Genomic DNA, 23,003 nt, shown 5'->3' with positions numbered 1-23,003 from the left:
GGCAGGAGGGTGGAGCTGAGGCCAAGATCAGATCAGTCATGACAGTGACTGGTGCAGCAGGTTCTATCTGGCCTACTCCTGCTCCCACTTCTTGTGTCCTTAAGCACAGTACAGGTGAATAAGGCTGCTTTGTGTCTGCTGTGAACCGCATAGTAAGTTTCTTCACAAGGTAAGAGCATGAGCTGTATCACAGAGTGTGCTGGCTAAACAGAAACTCACAAGTAACTGAATAGAGAAAGAGAATTGTGAATGGAATATTATCCCTTATCATTTCCATTTAAAGAACTTTGTTTGTTTTCCATATTTATTAAATAACATATTAATTTACCCTCTCCAGGCCTCTGCACCAGGTTCTTATATTCTGCTCTGTCATCCTATGTTATTTTAAATCTTTATTTGTAGATTTATGCCACATGTTTAAAATTAAAATATTTGATTTCAGGACAGTTTCTGATTTGAATTACTCTTAACTGGGATTACTCTGCTGCAGCCGGAGTCAGGAAACTTGTATTAGGTTGTGATGCAGAGCAGACGGTCTCCCCCAGGGCACCCAACCCCTTAACCCATTTCCACCCACCACCCCCCCCCACCTCCAAAGAACCACCAGTGAATTGCTAAACTAGAATGAATGTGGAGCTGGTTGTACATTTTTAACATGTGTGCTTGTTTACTTGAATTCCTGATCTGAGTGATATGATGAAATGGAGACATCACTGTGAGAAAGGATTTTTTACTGCTTGTACTATGAATACTTTTATTTGAAATCCCTGAAAATTATCTCTGTTGCAGTTCAGGCTGCTTGAGAGAAAGTGTAAAAGTAAAGGATAACAATCTGGAGAAATTGCCGGGGAAAACCTTAAAGGCAAATTTAACTCCCAGGACAGAACAGCTGTCGGGTAGACTGAATGTAGAGAAAAGAAGTACAAAGGAACTGCTGGAGGGAATAGAAGGAGTTAGGCAGACAGGACATCATAAAACAAAGGCAATGGGACAGTTACAGTGTTGTTAGAGGAAAGCAGCAAGGAGCCAAAGAACGGAGGTTAGGGAAGGAGAGATGGTACAGTAGTGAAAGAGACAACAAAAATAACATCTGTCTTCCTCATATGTGTGATGATTGGATCTGTTGAGCCAACAAGTTCCGAAGGATGAAGAGGAAAGTGGTCCCAGTTCTCACAGCTGACGAGCTCTGACATGTGGAAAGCTAATCCATGTTTCCATTGTTCCAGGACTGGGACCACACACACATGGCATGAAATCAGTTCCAAAAAGTATGATCTTAATGAGTGATAGAAGTTGTGGCTGTATAACTACTTGTTGACGTTAATGCAAATCCAAAGCGTTATTTAGATTGTGAATTTGTGTTTATTTGTTACGTGGTAGGTCTCAGTGGAGCAGAGGAGGTCTGCTTAGTTCACACGGTTTTACATTTCAACCTGTGAGACTGTGTGCTTTTTGGGTGTGGCTGGAGCATATTTGTACAAAGGTTTTAATGAATAGAAGATCCTTACCTTTCTGTTGCTGGTAATTATTGCTGTCAGTGCAATGCTGAAGATAGGGGAACTATTCAAAAAGCAAAAATTGTGGATCAGTGGCATTTTGTGAGACAGGAAGAATGAAGATACGTAGTCTAGCAGTAAAGGAATTTCTATCATCTTCTCTGATCAAGAATGTGACTCCATGAAGCTCCAATGTCAATTATTTTCATAAACCAGAATTACAATGAAAGGTCTAGCAGAATATTTGTCATTTTAGTTCTTGCACGGGCCATTATCAACTTCATTTTGAGTTATGAAGAAGAGTCAATTAAGTTGGGGGGGAATAAACAAATTGCTGGGGGAACTCAGCAGGTCAGGCAGCACCTGTGGAGGCAAAAGGGGAAGTCAATGTTTTGGGTTGAGACTTTGTATCAGGATCAGATGCTGCTTGACCTGCTGAGTTCCCCCAGCAGTTTGTTCTTTTTCGCTCTCGATTCCAGCATCTGCAGTCTCTCTCGTGTCTTCAATTATGTGAGTTGTGTTTGGGAATTGTCTGTCAAGATACAGGTTTATTACACTTGAAATAAAAGCAGAAAATGCTGTAAACACTAAGTATCTGTTAACCCTTTTTTATTCCTGAAATGTTAAGTCAACGTCAAAGTCAAGTTTATTGTCATAGGCAAAGTACATGTATGCACAGGTGCAATGAAAAACTTACTTGCAGCAGCATCACAGGAACATAATATAAGCAGCATTCATAAGAAAAACATAAATTGACAGTATAAATTAAACAAAATTAGACGAGAAAGAACACAATTAGACCAGAAACAAAGTACATTGTATTGCAAAGTAGTCATAGTGTTGCTATACTGATGTAGTGATTTAGGGTGGTGCAGGTTGGTTCAAGAACCAAATGGTTGAAGGGAAGTAGCTGTTCTTGAACTTGGTGATGTGAGACTTCAGGCTTCTGTACCTCCTGCCCGATGGTAGCTGCGAGAAGATGGTATGGCCTGGACCTTTGATGATAGATGTTGCCTTCTTGAGGCATCACCTCATGTGGATACCATTGATAGTGGGGAGGGATGTGCCAGTGATGTCCTGGGCTGAGTCCACTACTCTCTGCAGCTTCATGCATTCCTGCTCATTTGAATTGCCATACCAGACCGTGATGACTAGTTTCTCTTTCCACAGATGCTGCCTGACCTGTTGAGTTGTTCCAGCATTTTCTGGTTTTATTTCAGATTTCCAGCATCTGCATTTTGTTTCACTTCTTTTTCATCTGATTTGGAAGCAGTTACAAGAACTTTAGGGAAAAGATAATGAGCTAAATTTTACTAAGCCATGCCTGCCAACTGGAACTGTTGTTGTATTTACCAGGCCATATGTGAAAGGCTGAACCTGTTGCGTCTGGAGGTTCCAGACACTGGTGATGTGGCCTGAGAGGCAATAGGGCCTCCAAGGGTGCGCTGGGGAATATTTGCTCCCCCCCCAACACCACACCCCCCAAAACTGCCTTGTCAGTTTTGACAGTTGGCAAAGAACCACCCTAATCTTTGCCAGTTGTAAAAGCTATGAGAATTATTTTTAATAGGTTTGAAATATGTCTAAAAATACAAATAATTGAAAAGGTGAAACGAACTAAAATAATTTAAACATAAAGTTATCTTCCGCAATGCATGGCATGTCTAGCCTATAATCTCTCACTGAAATCATTGGGGTCTTGGGTCCTGCTGAAGTCTAACCCGGCACAGGATCTGTACACCAGCATAATTATTAGTGAATCTCAGGAAGGTATCTGTCCGCCACTGGTCTTCACATGTGGTGCAGAGATGGAGTGCTTTGGCTAGTATGGGGCCATCTGTTGTTCAGCTTGTATGGAACTTCTGTGTTTTATGAAGTGTACATCGACATCTTGAAAATGCTGCCATTTGAAATGTTGAGTAATGTCCAGCCTGAATAGAACCATAGCCCAATAAACTGGAAGTAAGGATGTGATCAATGAACCACAGGCAATGACTTTGAAATCAACTGTTCCCATGATGGGTGGGAGATGGTTGAGAAGGGGGTGGGTTTAAATATTAAAAATGATCAATTTTCTGCAATCAACTGAGTCCTTAACTGTGCCCCCCCCACTGCTTTGGATAGTGAGTTGATCCAATATATCCCATCCTGGAGTGCTGGGATCCTTCATTACCTTATTCATCAAATACCCATTGTACATTTGGGAGTCAGATCTAAATGGAGCTGGTGCCAGCTGCTCTTCTGCAACTGGATCCTTGACTTTCTTATCGGGAGATCACAGTCAGTGTGGATTGGTAGTAACATCCCCTCCTTGCTGACAGTCTCCACAGGCGCACCTCAAGGATGTGTGCTTAGCCCACTGCTCTACTCTCTCTACACATGACTGTGTGGCTAGGCACAGCTCAAACACCATTTGTAAATTCGCTGATGACACCACTGTTGACAGAATCTCAGATGGCGATGAGGAGGCGTACAGGAGTGAGATAGATTGGCTAGTTGAGTGGTGTCTCAACAACAACTTCGTACCTAACATCAGCAAGACCAAGGAGTTGATTGTGGCCTTCAGGAAGGGGAAGTTGGGAGAACACACACCAGTCTTCATTGAGGGGTAGAAAGGGTGAGCAGCTTCCAGTTCCTGGGCGTCAATATCTCAGAGGATCTATCTTGGGCCCAACACATTGATGCAATCACAAAGAAGGCATGCCAGTGGCTCTACTTCATTAGGAGTTTGAGGAGATTTGGTATGTCACCAAAGACTCTTGCAAATTTCTATAGATGTACGGTGGAGAGCATTCTGACTGGTTGCATCACCACCTGGAATGGAGGCTCCAATGTGCAGGATCGCAAGAGGCTGCAGAGTGTTGTAGACTCAGCCAGCTCCATCACGGGCACAACCCTCCCCACCATTGAGGACATCTTGAAGAGGTGGTGTCTCAAGAAGGCAGTATCCATCATTAAGGACCCTCACCACTTGGGACATGCCCTCTTCACGTTACTACCATTGGGGAAGAGGTACAGGAGCCTGAAGACCCACACTCAACGTTTCAGGAACAGCTTCTTCCCCTCCACCATCAGATTTCTGAATGGTCCATGAACCTATGAATACCTCGTTATTCCTCTTTTGCAATATTTATTTATTTCTGTAACTTATAGTAATTTTTATGTCTTTATGTCTTGCACTGTACTGCTGCTGCAAAACAATAAATTTCATGATTGCCACTAATAATAAATCTGATTCTGATTCTGCATTTCCTGAAGTATGGAAAACCCAATGGTCAAAGTGGACTGTTGACTCCAGAAGTCAAGGCCTCCTTAAAGTTGAAGCTTGCAACGACGCCCCCCCCCACAAACGTGTCACCATCTGCAAACTGCCCCATTTTGCCGGGGGGCGGGGGAATCAATCCCCAAGGCCACAGCCTTCAAGGTCACTGTCTCCTGCCATTAGTTCTTCTGGCTGACAGCCTGTCAATTCACTTAGTTGTAGTGTGGCCCAATGGTTTTCCTCAACTCTCCCGACCACTCCTTCTAGCCTTACTGTGAATGTTGGGCCAAACGTCTCATTACTGGTGACTTCATCTTTTGTGGGAATGCAATGTAAAATATCCCACCAACTGTAACCTTTTTATAAATAAAAATTATACTTTTGTAAGCAATGTAATAAATGCCATCAACAAATGTTCACGGCAAGAACTTTATGTTTGACAGTAATTGATCGTTTGAAACTCGTAGCAGCTCTATGCACCAATCAAGACAAGCTTAGCAGCCCTGGTAGTGGGATTAAAACTGGAGGACAGAATTGGAGGAACACAACCATTTCAGAAGGTTGCAGGGCCAGAAAATGCATCGGAATTAGGGAGGGGTAAGGCTGTGGAGGAATCGGAAAAGAAGAATGAGAATTTTTAAATTGGCATCTGGTTTAAGCAGTGTTCAATATGAGTCAGCAAGTTCTGTGGTTATGGGTGAACAGGGCTCGGCAGGATACAGAGAGGATAGCTTTGAATAAACCCAACTGTGTGTGGGAGGTGGAATGACAGTGCATCATAATTGTTGAATGTAACGGTTCCAAAGTCATGGATAATACTCCTAGCTTCAGGTGATCTGAGGCAGGGACAGAAATGGTCAGTGTTACGTGGTGTGAAAGAATGTCCTTCGTGATGGTGCAATTTTGTGGTTCAGATATGATAACAAAGCTCTTGTTGAAGAGTCTTGTTGATCTAAGCCATTTTATAGTGTTAACTGATGAAAGGTCATCGACCTGAAATGTTGACTCTGTTTTTCATGGATGATATCTGACCTGGCTGGCTATTTTTTGTTTTTATCTGCCATTTCCAGCCACTGTAGAGTTTGTCTTAAGGAAGAAGCAAGAAACTGCAGGTGCTGGAATTTGGAGCAAAAAAACAAACTACTGGGTTTTTACTCCAGATTCCTGCATCTGTGGTCTCCTGTGTCTCCATTTTATGACTCCACTGTGAAGTGTCTTCAAGGTATGCCCACTTTGAAGTTGTCCTCCTCTCTTTGACAGGAGCTCTGTGAGACCCTGCCTCACTACTACCCCTCTGTGATTTCTGCTCTTCGACCACATTCTCATCCAGTCTTACTGCCACCTGCCCAGTTCCTCCAGCAGTTTGTTTTTTTCCTTGAGGGAATTGGCTAGGGAAATTCATAGCTAATTGAAAGAGAAGGCAATTAAGGAAAGTCAATTGTACAGAAGGGTTTCGTGCAACATTTGTTTCTGCAGTGAGGTTGAGTTAATTTATTGGAAATGGGTTCTTTTTCTTAGACCATTCCTTAGTTCAGAATGATTTGCTTCCACTCTGGTTCTGAGGAGCGGAAGATGTCTGTGTGTGAATTTGATCATTGTGGTCTGGCTTTTGTAAAACAGTTACCCGACATACTCGACGGAGTGAGGCCCAGGTCTGATGGCCAGGAGGTACAAGACAAAGTTGGGAGATCACAATTTGCTGACATCGGGCAACTTCAGAAGATTCTCCAGAGGTTTTCTGGGAGAGCCCCAGGGTTCTGAGCTGAGCTGTGGGTAGCAGGGCTGCTGGGGTGGGGATGGCGGAGATGACTGCAGAGCAACCGAGAATCCTGAAAGCGAGCGGGTGGTAGCAGTGAATGGACAGCCTCCCTCTGGGAGAGAGAGTGGGCAGACTGACACTGGGGTGAGATGGGGTTATAGAAGGGGAAAATTGAATGGGTAAGGAATGTACATGCAGGTGCTGTCTGTGCAGGAAAGCTTGATCTGGGATCTATTTTAGGTAGATTAATGGGTCCTACCATTTCCCAGCCTAGGGAGGCAGATTCATTCTCCGGGAGCCTCTAACTCGGTCGTGTAGCCAGCATGTACATTACTGAGGAAAAAATAAGAAGTGTAATTGTTTTGTCAGGGTACTTATGAGATAAGCAGATCTACAGATTGACTGGATACACATTTAAGACCATGATTCCCCACATAATGATTTCCTGACCTTGAGTAACTCTTTGGAGGAGGCACTGCTCTTCTTTCCTGTTGATTTATCCACTGATGTACCGTCCAAAGCAAACAACCTCCACAGCACTAATAACCAAAAATGCAAGATCAGAATGATTACCTGCTGCTTCTGTATAGTTTTCTTCTGAAAAATTACACACAAGTAGGTTTAAACATTTTGTTGCATTACTGAATTGTGATTTGATCCCTGACAAACGTAACCATGGCCACAGGTCCCTTTCAAATCAACGTGCATATGTTTTAGTAATCTGATAACCGTCACAATATACAATTTATTGTCTGGCCCTTTCTCAAAGCAGAGACCTTTTACTTCAGCTTTGTGTCTTCTGCTATGAGCATTTTTAAATGTTTCCCTCTAAAGGCATCTGCCTGCTGTCTGCGTGTGCTGCTGTGCATTGTGAGTAGGCTGGGGAACAAATAGGTGACATTGGCTGTTTCAAGGAAACATGCACATCTGTTGTTGAGCATGGTCCATGACCTGGCAGCCTTCATGTCTCTATGATGTTGAAATAAAGCTGCATGTGACAACGTGGCACCGCCTCACATGCCTCTATCATTGAAGTCAGACCCCTTTTTAAAAAGAGCCAGAGTGGAGGAAGAACACAAAGTTTTTGCAAAATGCTAAACATTTTGTTTTAACAAAACATCAGCTTCAACCAACCTGTGGCATTGTGGTTTGTGCTGCAGAGCCTTGAAATTACTGCAGAACTGATATCTTAAGGCCAAATCTTTACTCAGTTGCTGTTATTTGTAACCCTGTATTCTCTTATGTCTTTTAATTCAAACAAACATCTTCTAATTACAAGTTCAAATTTAACCCTTTTTTGAAATTATTAATGTCAAAGTTTACTCACTAAAGTAAAAAGTTGTCCTCATTTGTGGAAATGTTCCAGCTGGTAATAATGCAATTTGGAGATGGGGATTGGGTGGATGGCAACCTGGTCTCACATTTTACACGGGAGACAGTTGCTGCCTCTGACCTGACCAGTCCCATCAAGATTTATGGTGTTGGTTCTAGAAGGAATCACTCTTTTCCCCTTTGAATTGTCAGCAGTTCATTCAGATCTGTTTTAAACCTTGCCATTCTTTTATGGATCATCATCACTTGCTACACTTCTCAGCCTGATGGCTCAGCTTGTGTAGAGGACTGTTGGCTGTGAAGGTCTCGCGTTAATTAGGATCTTTAACTGCACTACCCACAGAATGATAGTCACAAAAACAGGACAATATGATTTTTTTTTTGTTAATTATGGAATAGACCAACTGGGCCTAACACAACTCGTTGCCTGTGTTGACCAGTTACTGTGGTGTTTCAATGTGGGGACATTATCTGTTCCTGCTGGGCAGGAAAATTGTGTTGTTGAAGCAAAAACAAAACGCAGATGTTGGAAATCCAAAATAAAAGTGGAAAATGCTGGAAACACTAGTCATATCAGGCAGCATCTGTGGGGAGAGAAACAGAATTAATATTTCAAGGTAACAATTACTTAAAAAATGGGCAGTTGACGACAGAAACACAAAAGCAAAGAAATTGAAGCAGAAAGATCTAGCCACGTCTATGGACAGTGGGGGAAAAATTAACAATTTCCAATAACCACCCTTTTGTTTTTCATTCCACAGATGTGGCTGTACTTTACAGTTTCGACTTCTTTCTTTCCTGTCTCACAGTGCTCATCTTTCTGTAATTGTTACTCAGATAACTTTAGTTTGTACCCTGTTACGACATTCCCTCTGAGTTTCTACAACTTAAACACAGTTGAAGGAAGGACTTAAGAAAGAAAGCAGGCTGGAAGCCTTCAGAATCACAACTAAAAACAAATTTATAAGTTTGAGGAACCTTAAATATACTTTGTTTCATATACTTTGTTGAAGTCAATGAGTGGAAAGTAAATCCTCTCCACTGTCTTTTGAAAATGATTGAAATCAAATAATATCTCAATGGATTAGAAGGCAACAAATAGAATCATAATTTCCTTCCAATATAGAGACCAAAGGTGAACACTGTAGTCCAGACCCCTTCACTAAAGCCGAATAAAACTTGTTTTGACTTGCAAACAAGTGATACATGCCAATATTTTGCCTGCATCTCTAACTAACCTGTTAACATGTCAGACCTAAAAAAAATAAACCCTCAAGTCATAACCTTACCAAGGGTTTGATTAAAGAGAGCCAGCATGGACTCTGAAGGAGCTCAATATGACAAATTTACTGTAGTTCCTTAAAGTGGTTATTTCTCTGGTGGATAGGAGTGAGACACTGGATGTTGCCTGCAAGGATTTCAGGAAACCATTGAGAGTGCTGTTAACACAGAGACTTTTACTTTCATGTAGGTAAGGTAAATCAGATTGGAAGACAAGTTCATAGAACACACTTAGGCAATTTCCCAGAGCAGCGAAACTGTGGACTCACAAGCATCAGGTTATTTTTGAGGTAAAGGGGCAAGATTATTTAATAACCTCATTGTTCAGGATTTATTAGTGAAGAGTGATCATTACAGATCAACAGACCTAACTTTTGCCAGTGACTCTGTAACAGCAGTCAGATGAGTCAGAGCTCAGCTGTCAATGCTCCTGACCTCTCACTCTGCCACTGGATACAGCATCGAGTCCAGGTGCAGAGCACAAACAGAGTTGAGGGATCCAATGCACTTTGTATCTAGCATGGCTGATGTTTGTGGCACAAACACATTTATTTAAATAAGTTGGGCAACTTTGACTGAAAAAGGAAGTGCAGGTAAATGGTTTAATCATTGTTCTGTATTTTACCTAATTTTGAATTAATTTCCAGTAACAAGATTTTTACATAAATTAGTTTTTTTTTCAGTATTTTACTTTTTAATTATTTAAATCTAACAGAATTGTTTTGAAATGTTTCATAGTATCAGTTCAAAGGTACTGATGTGGGACAGCACTGAGTGTCAAAAGGTCATCAGGGCATTCTGGCCAGGGGCCCCAGGATCTTGTGCCTAGGTGTTAAGGCCTAGGTGTTACTTGTGCCTTACCTCACCTCACAGGATGGCTGTGATGGACAGGTCTCCAGGTCGATGGGTCCCACTGGAAAAAGTGCAGTGAGGAGCGTCGATGGTGGCCAGAGCAAGCACGATCTGACTCAATGTGATAGAATTTCATGTTGAGTAACAAAACAGTATAGTTAGATCTGACACCAAGGTCTTAAGCTTTAATAAATCCATTTGCACAGGTATGAGGGGGGGGAAAGTGCACTGAAAAAATTAGATTAAAATATACAATGGTAGATGAATACTGGAAAACACTTGGCTAAAATAATGGCAGAAATACTTCATAATTCTTAATGTGAAATCCATTCCATTGCGAAATAAAATTTTCGCATGAAGGGCTAACCAAAAAGATTAAAAGTAGCAGATTAATAGAAAAGGCATATTATGTTGCCATGGAGAATAGCAAGCCTGAAGATGTGGTCAGTTTTAAAAGTCACCAAAAAATTAAGAGGAAAAAAAATTTGAGCAGGCAATAAAGGAAAGAATGAAAGAGCTTCAACGAGCAACAAGTAGTAAAACTGTAGTAGCAAATGTAAACATAGATTCCTTAGACCCTGCAGCTCATAATGAGGAAAAAGAAAATGGCTGAGATGTTAAGCAAATAGTTTGTTTCTGTGTTCAGATTGGAAGACACAAATAAAACAGAAATAGTGGGAAACCATAGGGCAGATCAATAACATGAAGTAATAATTATTGGAAAAAAAGTACCAGAGGAATCATCCGATTATAAAAGCCAAAAAATCCCACTGGAGTCTAGGGCTAGGAGGTGTTCACTCAGGATAAGGGTTTGGCCTTTCAGAAGAACAGAAAATTCTTCACTCAAAGGTCTGCTGTAGATCTTTGTAACTCTTTATTCAAGGAGAGTGTGCATGCTCATTCAGTGAGTTTATTCAAGGCTGAGATGACCAGGGTTTTAGAATGTGAGAGAATCAAGGGATATAGAGTTTGGATGGGAGAGTGCAGTTTAGGTTATCCCTAAATCTACCTGTATTTTTTTTGGTCTTGAATCTCCTGTGGCTGTTTGGGGCAACAGCGTGCCTTGTTACACCTTCAGTGGGCAGATGAGAATCAACCACTGTGGATCTGCTGTCACATTTCATCCAGACCAAGTAACAATGGCAGCTTTTCTTACTGGGTGAGGACACTTTCTACAACCCAGTCATATAAATTCATACAACACAGAAATAAGCCCTTGAGCCATCCAGGTCCACACTGACCATTAAGCACCCACCTATACTAATCCCGTTTTATTCTCCCAACATTCCCATCAACTCTGCCCAGTCATTCTATTGTCACTACTATTGCTGCTTGGCTATAAACTTGAATTCCTCAGCTGCTGTGGTGAGATTTGAACTTGTGTGTCTGAGGCTAAGGAAATTCAGCATGTCCCTGCTGCCCCTCACCAACTTGTAAAGATGCACCATAGAAAGCATCCTATCCGGATGCACCACGGCTTGGTATGGCCTTAATAAACTGCAGAAAGTTGTGGGCACAGCTCAGCACGTCACAGAAACCAGCCTCCCCTCCGTGGACTCTGTCTACACTTCTCACTGCCTGGGTAAAGCAGCCAACATAATCAAATTCCCCACCCATCCTGAATAATCTCTTTTCTCCCCCACCCCTCCCCCCACCTTCTGGATGAAGATACAAAAGCCTGAACGCACGTACCACCAGGCTCAAGAACAGCTTCTATCCCACTGTTATAAGACTATTGAACAGTCCCCTTGTATAATACGATGGATTCTTGACCTCGCAATCCACCTCGTCATGGTCTTGCACCTTATTGTTTGCCGACACTGCACTTTCTCTGTAACTGTAAACTGTAACACTTTATTCTGTATTCTGTTATTACTTTTCCCTTGTACTACCTCAATGTACGGATGTGATGAAATGATCCATACGAATGGCATGCAAAACAGTTTTTCATTGTACTTTAGTACATGTAACAATAATAAATCCAGTTACATTAGTCCTGATTTTTGGATCATCAGTTCAGCAACAGAACTACAATGCACCAAATGATCTTGGATTGCCCTGAAATTCTTTATGGACAATAAAGTACCATTGAAGTGTGGTCACTGCTGTGATGCAGGGAATAACAGTGGCCATTCTGTTCATAGCATTAAATGAATGAAATGGGTATTTGCAGGGGTATGGGGAAAGAGTGGGGAATAGAGCTGATGGCATTGCTCTACTGGGAGCTAGCATGGATTTAATGGGGTAAATAGCCTCCTCCTATGATTCTATTGCCCAGAAGTTGGGCTCCTGGAACTTCTGGTGCACTAGATGGTGCTGTGTATAGAATCAGAATCAGATTTATTATCACTGACTTGTATGTCGTGAAATTTGTTGTTTTGCGGCAACAGTACAGTGCAAAGACATAAAATTACTGTAAATTACAAAATAAATAGTGCAAAGAAGAAATAACAAAGTAGTGTTCACGGGTTCATAGACCATTCAGAAATCTGATGGCAGAGGGGAAGAAGCTGTCCCTAAATCATTGTGTGTGGGCCTGCAGGCTCCTGTACTGATGGTAGTAATGAGGAGAGGGCTTGTCCTGGATGGTGAGGGTCCTTAGTGACCTACCTTCTTGAGGCACCACCTCTTGAAGAGATCCTTGATGGTGGGAAGGGTTGTGCCCGTGATGGAGCTGGCTGAGTCTACAACCCTCTGCAGCGTCTTGTGATCCTGTGCATTGGAGCCTCTATACCAGGTGGTGATGCAACCAGTCAGAATGCTCTCCACCGTACACCTATAGAAACTTGTAAGAGTCTTTGGTGACATACCAAATCTTCTCAAACCCCTAACAAACTAGAGCCGCAGTACGAGTGCTGAACTGGAAGTCACAAAAAAAAATTCAAAATTTGGACAACCTTGCTTTACGAAAACATCATTGTGGCTTACTCCCTTTAGCAGATGTTAAAACTGACCTGCTTTACAGACTGCTGCATGCTGGGTTCACAGAGGCATTGGCATTCGTATGTTGACTCATGGGAAATGTGTCAACTCTGTTACAGAGATTGTTTCATGGCGGTATCGGACTCCAATGAAGAGAAAATCAAATGAGGTGCCAGGGCTTAGTGTGGGAAATAGACCAAGGATGGGAAATCGAGGGTGGGAGGAAATTGGGTAGGGGGATGCGGTGGTGTAGTTAATGGTACATGAGCTAAGGAGTAGTCTGACTGGGGCAAGGCGTTGCAAGGGTTTGGCATCTTGGAGCCAGGATGCGCTGGGGACATTTGTCAACTCCTGTAACATAGTGACAGATGTCTTTAATGGAATAAAATTCAAAGAAGATACAATATGTCAATTATTAAATGTAAGAAGGATATCTCAGTTAATGTTCCTTTAAATCCCACAGTACTCATTACTTTGTGTGTGATGTCCCCCTTGCTTCACTGTGAGTAATTTACAGAGGTTGTAAGTCATGATCTAATTTCTGTAATTGAAATGAGCTGTGCACATTGATGATGTCACAGCTTGCAGGAAACACGACAGGCAACACAGTAACATGACGAGTAGACCTGCTGCCTCGCAGCTCCAGTGCCTGGGCTCAATCCTATTCTGTGAGAAGTTTGCGTATTCTCCCTGTGACTATGTGGGTTTCCTCCAGGCACCCTAGTTTCCCCCTGCATCCCAAAGATGTGCAGGTTGGTAGGTTAATTGCCACTGGAAATTACCCCTAATGGAGATGAGTGGAGTTGATGGGAATAGGTTACAGGGAAAATCGGCAGGGGGATGGGATGGCTCTGTCACCCAACAAAGACCAGATGGGCCGAAATAATCTCCTTCTAAGTGGTAAAATAAAATATGGAATATGGCAAACAAATCCTGTGTTAAGATGAACTGCAACAAAGTATCCTGTCCAATTTCTCAGTGGGCAGAACTTCTGCCAGAATTGGGTGCAAACACTTCAAAAGCAAAATGTCCCTGTTTTTATGTACATTTTTATGCATAACAGACAGGTGCAAATGGATCCATTTTGAGACATCTGTTCTATGATTATATTTTCAGGCTCTTTGTTCATTTGACATTATCCTACACGGGATACTGAACCCTCAACAATGTACACACTGAGTTTTCCAGCTCCTCCGTGGACTTGGTGTTTGAGTCAGAAACATTGCTGCAAAGTAGGCATATCACATGATTTTTCTCAAACTGAAAATACTGGAAGCATTCAGCAGGTCTAGCAGTATCAGCAAGGAGAGAAACAGGATTGATATTTCAGTTCAAAGACCCTTCTTCAGAACTGGAAAAGTTCTGGTGAAGGATCCCCCTCTGTATCAGCAAAGAAAGACAGCAATTTCATTATTCTCTGTCCTCAGATGCCATCATCCCACAATCAGTCATAAATATTCCAGTGTTCCTTTCAATGGACCCTGTAACCAGTGACATTACTTTGTACCATGGGGCTCTGCAGTGTAACTATCTAGACTTACACTTTGGTGAAGAGGAACTACACCGAATGTTAAGTGCTTGGCCCTAACTTGTTTTAAAACAAGATTAAATTCTTGGGATATAAGATCTTGTATTTTCTAAGGATCTTTCCGAATAATAGAGGACGATTCTAGCACTCAAGGAAAAATAAAGAGCTTTATACTGATCCTAACTCAGACCCCAGAATGGAGATGGACACACTTGGTACATATCTCTAAGTGATGAGTCATATCTGTCTGGGAGATTAGATGCCACAGAATTCTGCTAAGGCTATCTTCAGATCTGTGAAGGTGGAAAGAATATTTATTAAACAAACCTATGGAGGAAGTGGTTTAGACTATGAGATTCCCTCTTCACACATCTTGTTTCCTGAACTTGAATTCTCAGCACAATTCAAGAAAGCTGCTGTTCAAGTTAAATGCATTATTCTCTCTGTCAACACCATTCCTCCACACCAAATCGATATTGGCAGAGAATTTGCTGGGAACTGCTGAGAGGCCGCACTTGGAATATTGCGTACAGTTCTGGTCATCAGAACATTAGAACCTTTCTGCAATTTTGCTCTTCACTGTCAGTGTTAAATATTACAGGTGTGAACATGTCTTGAATGAGGGTGAATATAAACCTCTTTTGCAATAAAGTAACAAACACTTAAGTTCCTTAAGTTAAGTCTCAAGTTGTCAACCTTGTTTGGATAATTTCATGAAGGCTTCATCACATGACCAACCATCCTGGCTGAGGAAGTGCATCAGTTGTCTGCCATTGTTGTAGGCCCTTGCTCCTGGAGCTCCATAATCAAGAGCACTCTTAGTAGTTAATTATTGTCACTTTTAATGTATGTGCAAAGAATCATATCCAAGATAATCTCAGCAGTGAAAGTGAAGTTTTATCGAGTTGGCATAGGTTTCACTGAAGTCATGGGGGTGAAAATAAAGACTTGTACATTAGTTGATAATGCAAATTACAACCTTGTCAGAATTAAACTTTGGGTTTCCAGTTACCTCCTGTTGCAGCTTCATTGAGATGAGGCATTAGAAAGTAAGAAACACCTCCACCTAAAGAGCCAGACCCCATAACTTAATTCCAAACTGCGTGTGAGAAATGCCACAGGATGTGGACAGATTTGATGAGTGAGGAGGGTGGTGACAGTTGGAATATAATGTCTGAGGCTGTGCACTTTTGTTTTAGGAGGAATAGAGAAACATTTTAAACCACGAGCAACTATAAGATGTTTGTGCACAGAAGTTGTGCTGGTTCATGAGATGCAGAAAGTGAACATGACAACCAGTGAGAAAAGAAGTGGTCCATTGGCCCTCATTGTAAGGGAGTACAAAGGAAAGTAGTGTCACTGAGGTTGTTCAGGGCTTTGGTGAGACCCATGTGGACCACTGTGACAAGTTTTGATTTCCTTACCTAAAGAAAGTGCTGAGAAATTTGAGTGTGTGGCACCCTTTATTTCAGTGCTATACATTAGAAGAACAGTTATTCCTCGAGTGAAACACAATTACTGGGTCAAATCACATTGTGAAATGCAGACAGGTACGCCCTTGCATGCCTGACCTGTGTCAATCCTGCACTGGATGACACTGTAACCCATGCAATACCCAACAGCTGGGAACACTGCTCTGGAAAACAGCCTCATTATTTGGAGGAGCCCCTGTCACTGGTGACTCCTGGGGAAAATAATCATACTTCCTTGGTACTATTCCCTCTGCAGCAGCTCTATTTAGAGGGGAATTCCCTGATCATGTCTCATTCCAGCACTGGGAACCAAATCAAAGTAGGGCACTTTGATTTCTGTAATGTACCAGTTCTCCTTCAGGCAATAGCTCATCACTAATCTAATCAACTGATGACTCCAGTGTCAGGTCCTGGTCTCTGGTCATCATACCCTAACACCAGTTCTTCAATCTCTAAGCACCCTATCTACCCCAGCCCCTTTCCCAAGGTCCTCCTCACCCCAGTGCAACTCCCTCCCCACCCCCTCACCTCCTAACACATCCTCTCTTCCTAAACTGGCCAATCACCATCCTCTTCCCTCATCCTACAGGCTCTGACCTCAAGGCAAACCCCCTCCCCCCTTTAACCCCCACCCCATCCCTCTCAGGCTTGGTATTGGACTGTATTTTCCTTTCTAGATTCCATCACCAAGGTTATTACTACTGCACAAGTCCTGTTCACCAGCACGGGATGTCCACTGCCGCATTCTGGGCTAGTCACTCCCTGGGAATGACCAGAAATAATGTTACAGCTCAGTGTACCAGTGGTGCACCAGGTTTTCTGGCCATTCCATAATGAAAAGTTATGGAAAGCTCCGGTAGGAAGTGATCCTGACAGCATCAGTCAGTGTCTGCAGAGGTTCAGCTTGTTGGTCTGGGTACATAGGGCCTGAGTCACTGTTGTTTGCATCTGGGCTTCCTGCCTGCTCCATGCTGCCAGAAGTGGTAACTTCATCTCACCAGACACACTGCCCTGCAAAGCTGCTCTAATTCTGTGTGACCAAGGCAGTGTCGGTCCCAGCACTGCCTTGAAAAGGGCGTGGGGTAGGCTCAGTGGTGTACACCAACAAGGCCAACACCCCAAAGCATTTCAATGGATGTGAAACTCAAAACAGATAACAAACGGGGGCTTAAAACTGAATGCACTGCAAGGATTCCCAGGCCTCCAGCACAGGAATATATGGCATGCTGTGTGATTTGGGAGAAATAACAAGGAAAAGAATTGAGCATTAGTGGATAGAGGGATGTATGAGGGAAAATATAGTGCAAGGGTATGCATACAGTTTGATAAAATCATTTAAAAAAAGACCAACTGTGATATTTTATGTTTGCTAATTTTGATTAAATAATTAAATTTTAAATAACAGCAGAAGTGTAACATTAAGGAGATGTGTCTTAATCTCAAAACATGTCTGTGGTAAAATCTGCGGATAAAGAGCAATACTGACCCTTGCCAACCAAACATCCACCTGTAATCCTTCTCAAAACTGAGGCCCACTTAGTGTTAAAGCAGGTGACTGAATGACTGAATGACCTAAGTTGGTCAATGTTATTGAGTGCATCATACTCCTAAGTATAAATTAATCCTAAGTAGAAGTCAATAGGAAAGGAAATGAGTTAAAATGCAGATCAGGCTTGAGAAATGTAACTCCCTGTTTTGTGCCGCCGGTGAAGATAAATACAAAGTCAGAGGCAATTATTTTCCATACGATTTATTTCAGAATAGTTAACATCTTAGAAAAATGGTTCAGTGGTTATTTCATGAACAGATAATTATTTTGATAATGAAAGTAACTCGATAATGAAAGTAACTCGTTAATGTCTACAGGAGTGCTTCAACCTTGAAAAAGGTTTTATCTAATCTTCTCATACCTGCACAAGATATGTAAATGGGGGTGAAGTGTAATTGGTGTGACTAGCATATGTGCAGGGTTTGATGGGAGTTGAGACCCAGTCGTCATTAATGTACTTAGTGTGAGCTATTCAGATACTGGTTGTGCCTCTATTGCTTATCTGATGGGAATTGTCAAATTCTGTGTGACTGTGCAACCTGTGTGACTGACATGAGCACTCTGGTAAGTTAAAACTTTAAAAACCTTATACTTTATTTATACAGCATAGTAACAGGCCCTTCTGGCCCAAAGAGTCCGAGCTGCCCATTTAAACCAATGTTAACCCGCCCATATATCTTTGGAATATGGGAGGAAACCGGAGCACCTGGAGGAAACTCACGCAGACATGGGGAGAAGAAATAGAGTGCTGCAGAGCAGAAAGGTGTGAACACTCCTGTCTCTTGTGGCTTCACAAGCCGAATTTCTTTATCAAATACGTTAGAATCATGTTTAGGGTAGACTTGTCTCTTTCATCACTGACACTTTTTGAAATGGACATCCTTCAACATACACAGAGAGCCTAACTCCCTTTCAAGTGCAAATTGGCTCTCTATTAACTTTGTATGCTCTAGGTCCATTTTATGCAGGTACATTGCAATTTCTGATATTATGTCAATAGGTCATTGTGCACTCACATGAAACTTCACTGAATTTGGAAACAGCACACATTTGATCTTATGTTACTCAGTCAACAGAACGGTAGTGCATCAGATTTTCTGAAGACCTTGCAGCACCTGCTTTGACAGATGAGAAATCTCAATTGGGTTGATGTGATATTAATGGTATCGCTCAAAGTTTCAAGGAGGTGCTATTTTAATTTTAACAATATCAATCGTCAATTATTTTTAAAGCTTTCCCTTCATCCAACACCACAACGAAGTTTGTAAGAATCAAGCCAGATTCTGTAGTATTAACACAAGTCGAATTATTGCTGTTCACAGTCATTACTGTGTAACACTGACAGCAACTTAGGGATCTTGGTGCACACACAAAGTTATGATCAATATTTCGTCACAACTCCACATGTTGCTTGTACCTTTGACCTCTGCAATCAAGGGAAATTCGTTGAACCAACATAAATTAAAGCTATTTACAAACTGGTCTTGCTACAGTATACCCTAAGAAGCTTGTGTTGAAACACAAAAGGACCAAGTAAGTTTGTAATGATTCATGACCACAAACTACTGCTAACCATAATATCATACTCTGAAACAATATGTTTAGTCAGAGTCTAGTTTATTGTCATATACACAAGTACATGTATACACCATTGCAATGAAAAACTTGCTTGCAGCAGTATCACAGGCACATAGCATCATATAAGCAGCATTCACCAGAAAAACATAAATTAAACATAAATTATACACATATTTTACAAGAAGAAACAATTAGAACATAAAAAGACAAAATCCATTTTAGTGCACGGTGATCAGAGTGGTCACAGTGTTACTGAACTGAAGTGGTGCTTAGGGTTAGGTGTATGTGTATCATCTTTCACACAAGTATTTCAAAATGCAAAGGATTTTAATATATTTAAAAATGTTTATGATATTTAAGCTTCTGCCTTAATCATGTGTGTATGTTTCAATATTTATTTAGCTGTCTCTGTTTGTATAATATTCAAGAAAGTTAATTGAAAATTGCCATTGTTGCTTTCTGAAATGTTGTCAGTGGGAATTTTTTTAATGAGATTGACTGTTCTGGCATATTGATGACAGCTGCTCATCACCATGGGGCCTATTGGTTTGGACCCCAAAAGAAACCAGCAGCAGAGGAGTGCAAATTCACACCATAGGGATCACTAGGTCTTTGTGATAGGTTTTCTTCAAGGTCAGTGAGGAGTGCAATTGATTTGAAGTTAACTATACACTCCAGGCCTTCATATACTAGTATAGTGTGTTAAGAAAATGATGGATGATCTGAGAGCATTTGAATGATTTGAACTCGTTTTTAAGTCATTGTAAAGCAAAAATAGCAAAGGGTGGGAATAGTAGTTAGTACTTGTCCAGACCTCTCTTCAGGATTCTCCTGTACAACTTAAAATCAGAGTAGAATTTCTAATGCCATTACCTTTAGTTGCTGCTAACTATTGAGCAGTGTGAAGTAAAGGACTGAGGGACAGTATAACATTTCCCTACGGCATAGAAATCAGCCCATCAATTCTATGCCAGTTCTCACAGCAATCCCATCAATCCCTTTCCCCCACTTATTACTCTGTAAACTTTTCTCTCTCATATGCCTATTAACACCCCACTTCTCCCATTATTGCCCTCCACCCCCATTCTCCGACCGCCTACCTTCATCAAGAGTAATTTACAGTTGCCAATTAATTTTACAAGCCACACACCTTCAGGACATGAGCAGAAACCAGAAATCCCAGGGGAAATTTGGTGTCAATGTTAAAAGTCCACACAGACAGCACGAGAGGTCATTGTCAAACCCCAGCTGCTGGAGCCGTGATCCAGCAGTGCAATCTGCTACACTGCTGAACCATAACGCTTTGATTCTCCTTCCCACTCCCACTCTCTTCAATCAGTCTTTGGTCTGCCACGCTCTTCCAATGAGGCTTGAAGAATAGCACCTCATCTGGTGTCAAAGCGCATTGTAACCCTTAGCACTCAATATTGAAATCAGCACTTTCAGGTAGCCAGCTTTTCCTGTTTGCGTCAGTAGCGACCTGTTTTGATGTGACCTCATTCACCTTAATTTGTTCTTACTCTCTCCACAGATGCTATCTGATCTGCTGCATATTTCTAGAATTCTTTCTCATTTCAGATTTTGAGTAACTGCTGTGTTCTGCCTCTTACTGTTCTGACATGTTTTGTTCATTTTTTATTCTCTCTCTAGTTGCCGTCATTCACCTATGAACCAGGCAACACCTGAACAACCGTGGTCTTCACCCTATCACAGATATTTCCTTTGTTCTCTCCACCTTGCCACCTAAAACACGTTTGTTTTATCATTTCTTCAGTTCTGATGACTGGTCATCGCCCTGAAGCATTATCTCTGTCTCTCTCTGCAGAATACTGACTGACCTGCTGAGTATTTCCGGCATTTTCAGGTTTTAGTTCAGAGACCTGCTCCATCCTTTCAGGAGGAGAGCAGGCAGTATGTTACATCAACTAAGATCCCAAAATGAAAAAAAAGAGGTGAATGTAAAACAAGCAATTTTAGAGCAAATCAGGGTTTTGCAGATGCTCATTTTTTTTTGGATATTAGTTGAAATTAATTTGCAACAGGCAGGCTGTCAAGAATATTTTATAACAATTGTCATTTTATCAATAAAAAATACAAAGTAATTGATATACTTAATTCTAACACCATGCATTGTGGAACTATTAATGTTACATTTGGGAAATGTCTGTTATTTAACAATTTTGAATTGTATTTCGTTGAATTAGGAAGGTTCAGAAGAGTCATTTGAATCGAGTGGTTCCCTCATTTAACTTGTGTAAGTCGAAGTTGCTTATAACAAAACCTGAAAAAAAGAGTTAGTAAATGTTGTAAACAGCACACAGATTCAAAATGAATGCTCACATACTTGGAATACTCGATTTAATTAAATGTTACTGGGTTACCGTGCTAACTTTTTTGGTCATTGGTGAGATCATTTAGATGATAACAGAACATGTTCAGCCTTCTCTGGTCTTTATGTTGGTTTAACATACTTAAATATTCATAGAAATGTGGATAAGACTTGGCCTACTTGATGAATATGCCTGTCCAATTTGTGGAGAAACTAGTGAAGAAGCGTTTGCAATGAGTGTCAATAACACACTTCATATATATAGAACCGTGCCAAATAATCTTGTATTGATTTTATAATATCGGTATGCATCACATAGCATGAAATAGATTTTATTCCTTCTGCAGTTGAAGAGGTCTTTGCTCATTTGTTTTCCTTGGCAGGAGCTCCTTCCATAAACCTTTGAGCAAGGATTAACTCCTTTCCAGGCACCCTGTGAGGAAGTAGTTTAATCTGCAGCAGGATATATGGATGTGCACCTATTTAAAATAAAAGGGGCTTTACTTCAAGATGATGTATGTGTACTTGTGTACTCCTAAGTGGCTGTTGTTTTCTCTTTAATCAGGAAAATCCATCAGTCTAATAATGGATGATCACGGTGGCTCCTTAGACAGACCCCAATCTGCCCGATCCAGGCAAAATGTCATTAAATGTGGATGGCTGAGAAAGCAAGGGGGCTTTGTGAAGACTTGGCACACTCGATGGTTTGTGCTGAAGGGGGACCAGCTTCACTACTATAAGGATGAAGATGAAAACAGACCACTGGTAAGTAGGCCTGAGTTGAAGGCTGACATGTGATAGCAGACATTTTTCATAGACTTTATGTGAATTTAGGGTTTAAGTAGCAGTGCCCCTGTTGAACTGATTAATGATTCATCTCCCAGGATTGCATGGGATTGTGTCAGAAGTTTTGCTTTCATTGTTTTCTTTTAACAGCTGTTCTGAGATGGGAATTTTTAATGCATTTTTGTCAAAAGCTTGAAATAATTTTGGCAGTGAATTTATGTGAACTCATTGCGAACAATTTATAGCTTCCACAATAGAGGAGTAGCTCTTTGAGCTGTTTGTCTGAGTGTTATTCCTCAGAAAATATGTTGCTGCCACAACAAATCATGGAAGTCCAATGGGGAAACAATAAAATGGGACAAAACTTTCCTAAACAGTAAAGGGAGAGAGGTACGCTCTACTGGAGGATTCAGTTATGAGATTAAAATGCAGCGAAAAAGTTGACAACGGAAATCAGAATTCTATTTGAATAGGAGAGAAACTCTAGGAAATAAACAATAATAAAAAGTGACTGAAATTAAGTTGGCAGATACAGGACCTGGTTTGCAGTGCAGTTAGTACACTGCATATAAAAAATAGATTCTACAAAATTTACAGACAGGAGGGCATGGGTTTAATCAAATCAGCTCCCAAGATGCAAGTCCCTTGATTTCTGTCCAACTAGAGGTGACTGAAAAATGGAAAATTTTGTGCAGGGAGTTCCAGCATGAATTTTGTCTGAGATAGTCCAGTGGAAACCCATGCATCCACAACCTTTTCACTGAATGAGGATTGCTGCTTACTTCTTCATATGAGGAATGGAGGTTCATTCCATCAGAAGATCAAAGAAGATGAGAAGCAATAATGCCTGATTCTTC

General features: G+C 41.3%; 1 protein-coding gene across 1 annotated transcript in view; it reads left to right on the top strand.

Moving 5' to 3' along the window:
• Positions 1-23,003, top strand: part of arhgap24 (Rho GTPase activating protein 24) — a 391,296-nt gene that overhangs the window by 68,162 nt on the left and 300,131 nt on the right. Inside the window, exon 2 of the mRNA XM_052010255.1 lies at positions 21,926-22,125. Coding sequence (XP_051866215.1) covers positions 21,946-22,125 — 180 coding nt within the window. The 5' untranslated portion in view covers positions 21,926-21,945. The remainder of the gene's footprint in view (positions 1-21,925; positions 22,126-23,003) is intronic.

Source organism: Pristis pectinata, chromosome 2, assembly GCF_009764475.1.
Source record: "Pristis pectinata isolate sPriPec2 chromosome 2, sPriPec2.1.pri, whole genome shotgun sequence".
In the NCBI taxonomy this organism is placed as follows: domain Eukaryota; kingdom Metazoa; phylum Chordata; class Chondrichthyes; order Rhinopristiformes; family Pristidae; genus Pristis; species Pristis pectinata.
The sequence above is the reverse complement of the archived record's forward strand: the minus strand, read 5'-3'. Positions and strand labels throughout refer to the sequence as shown.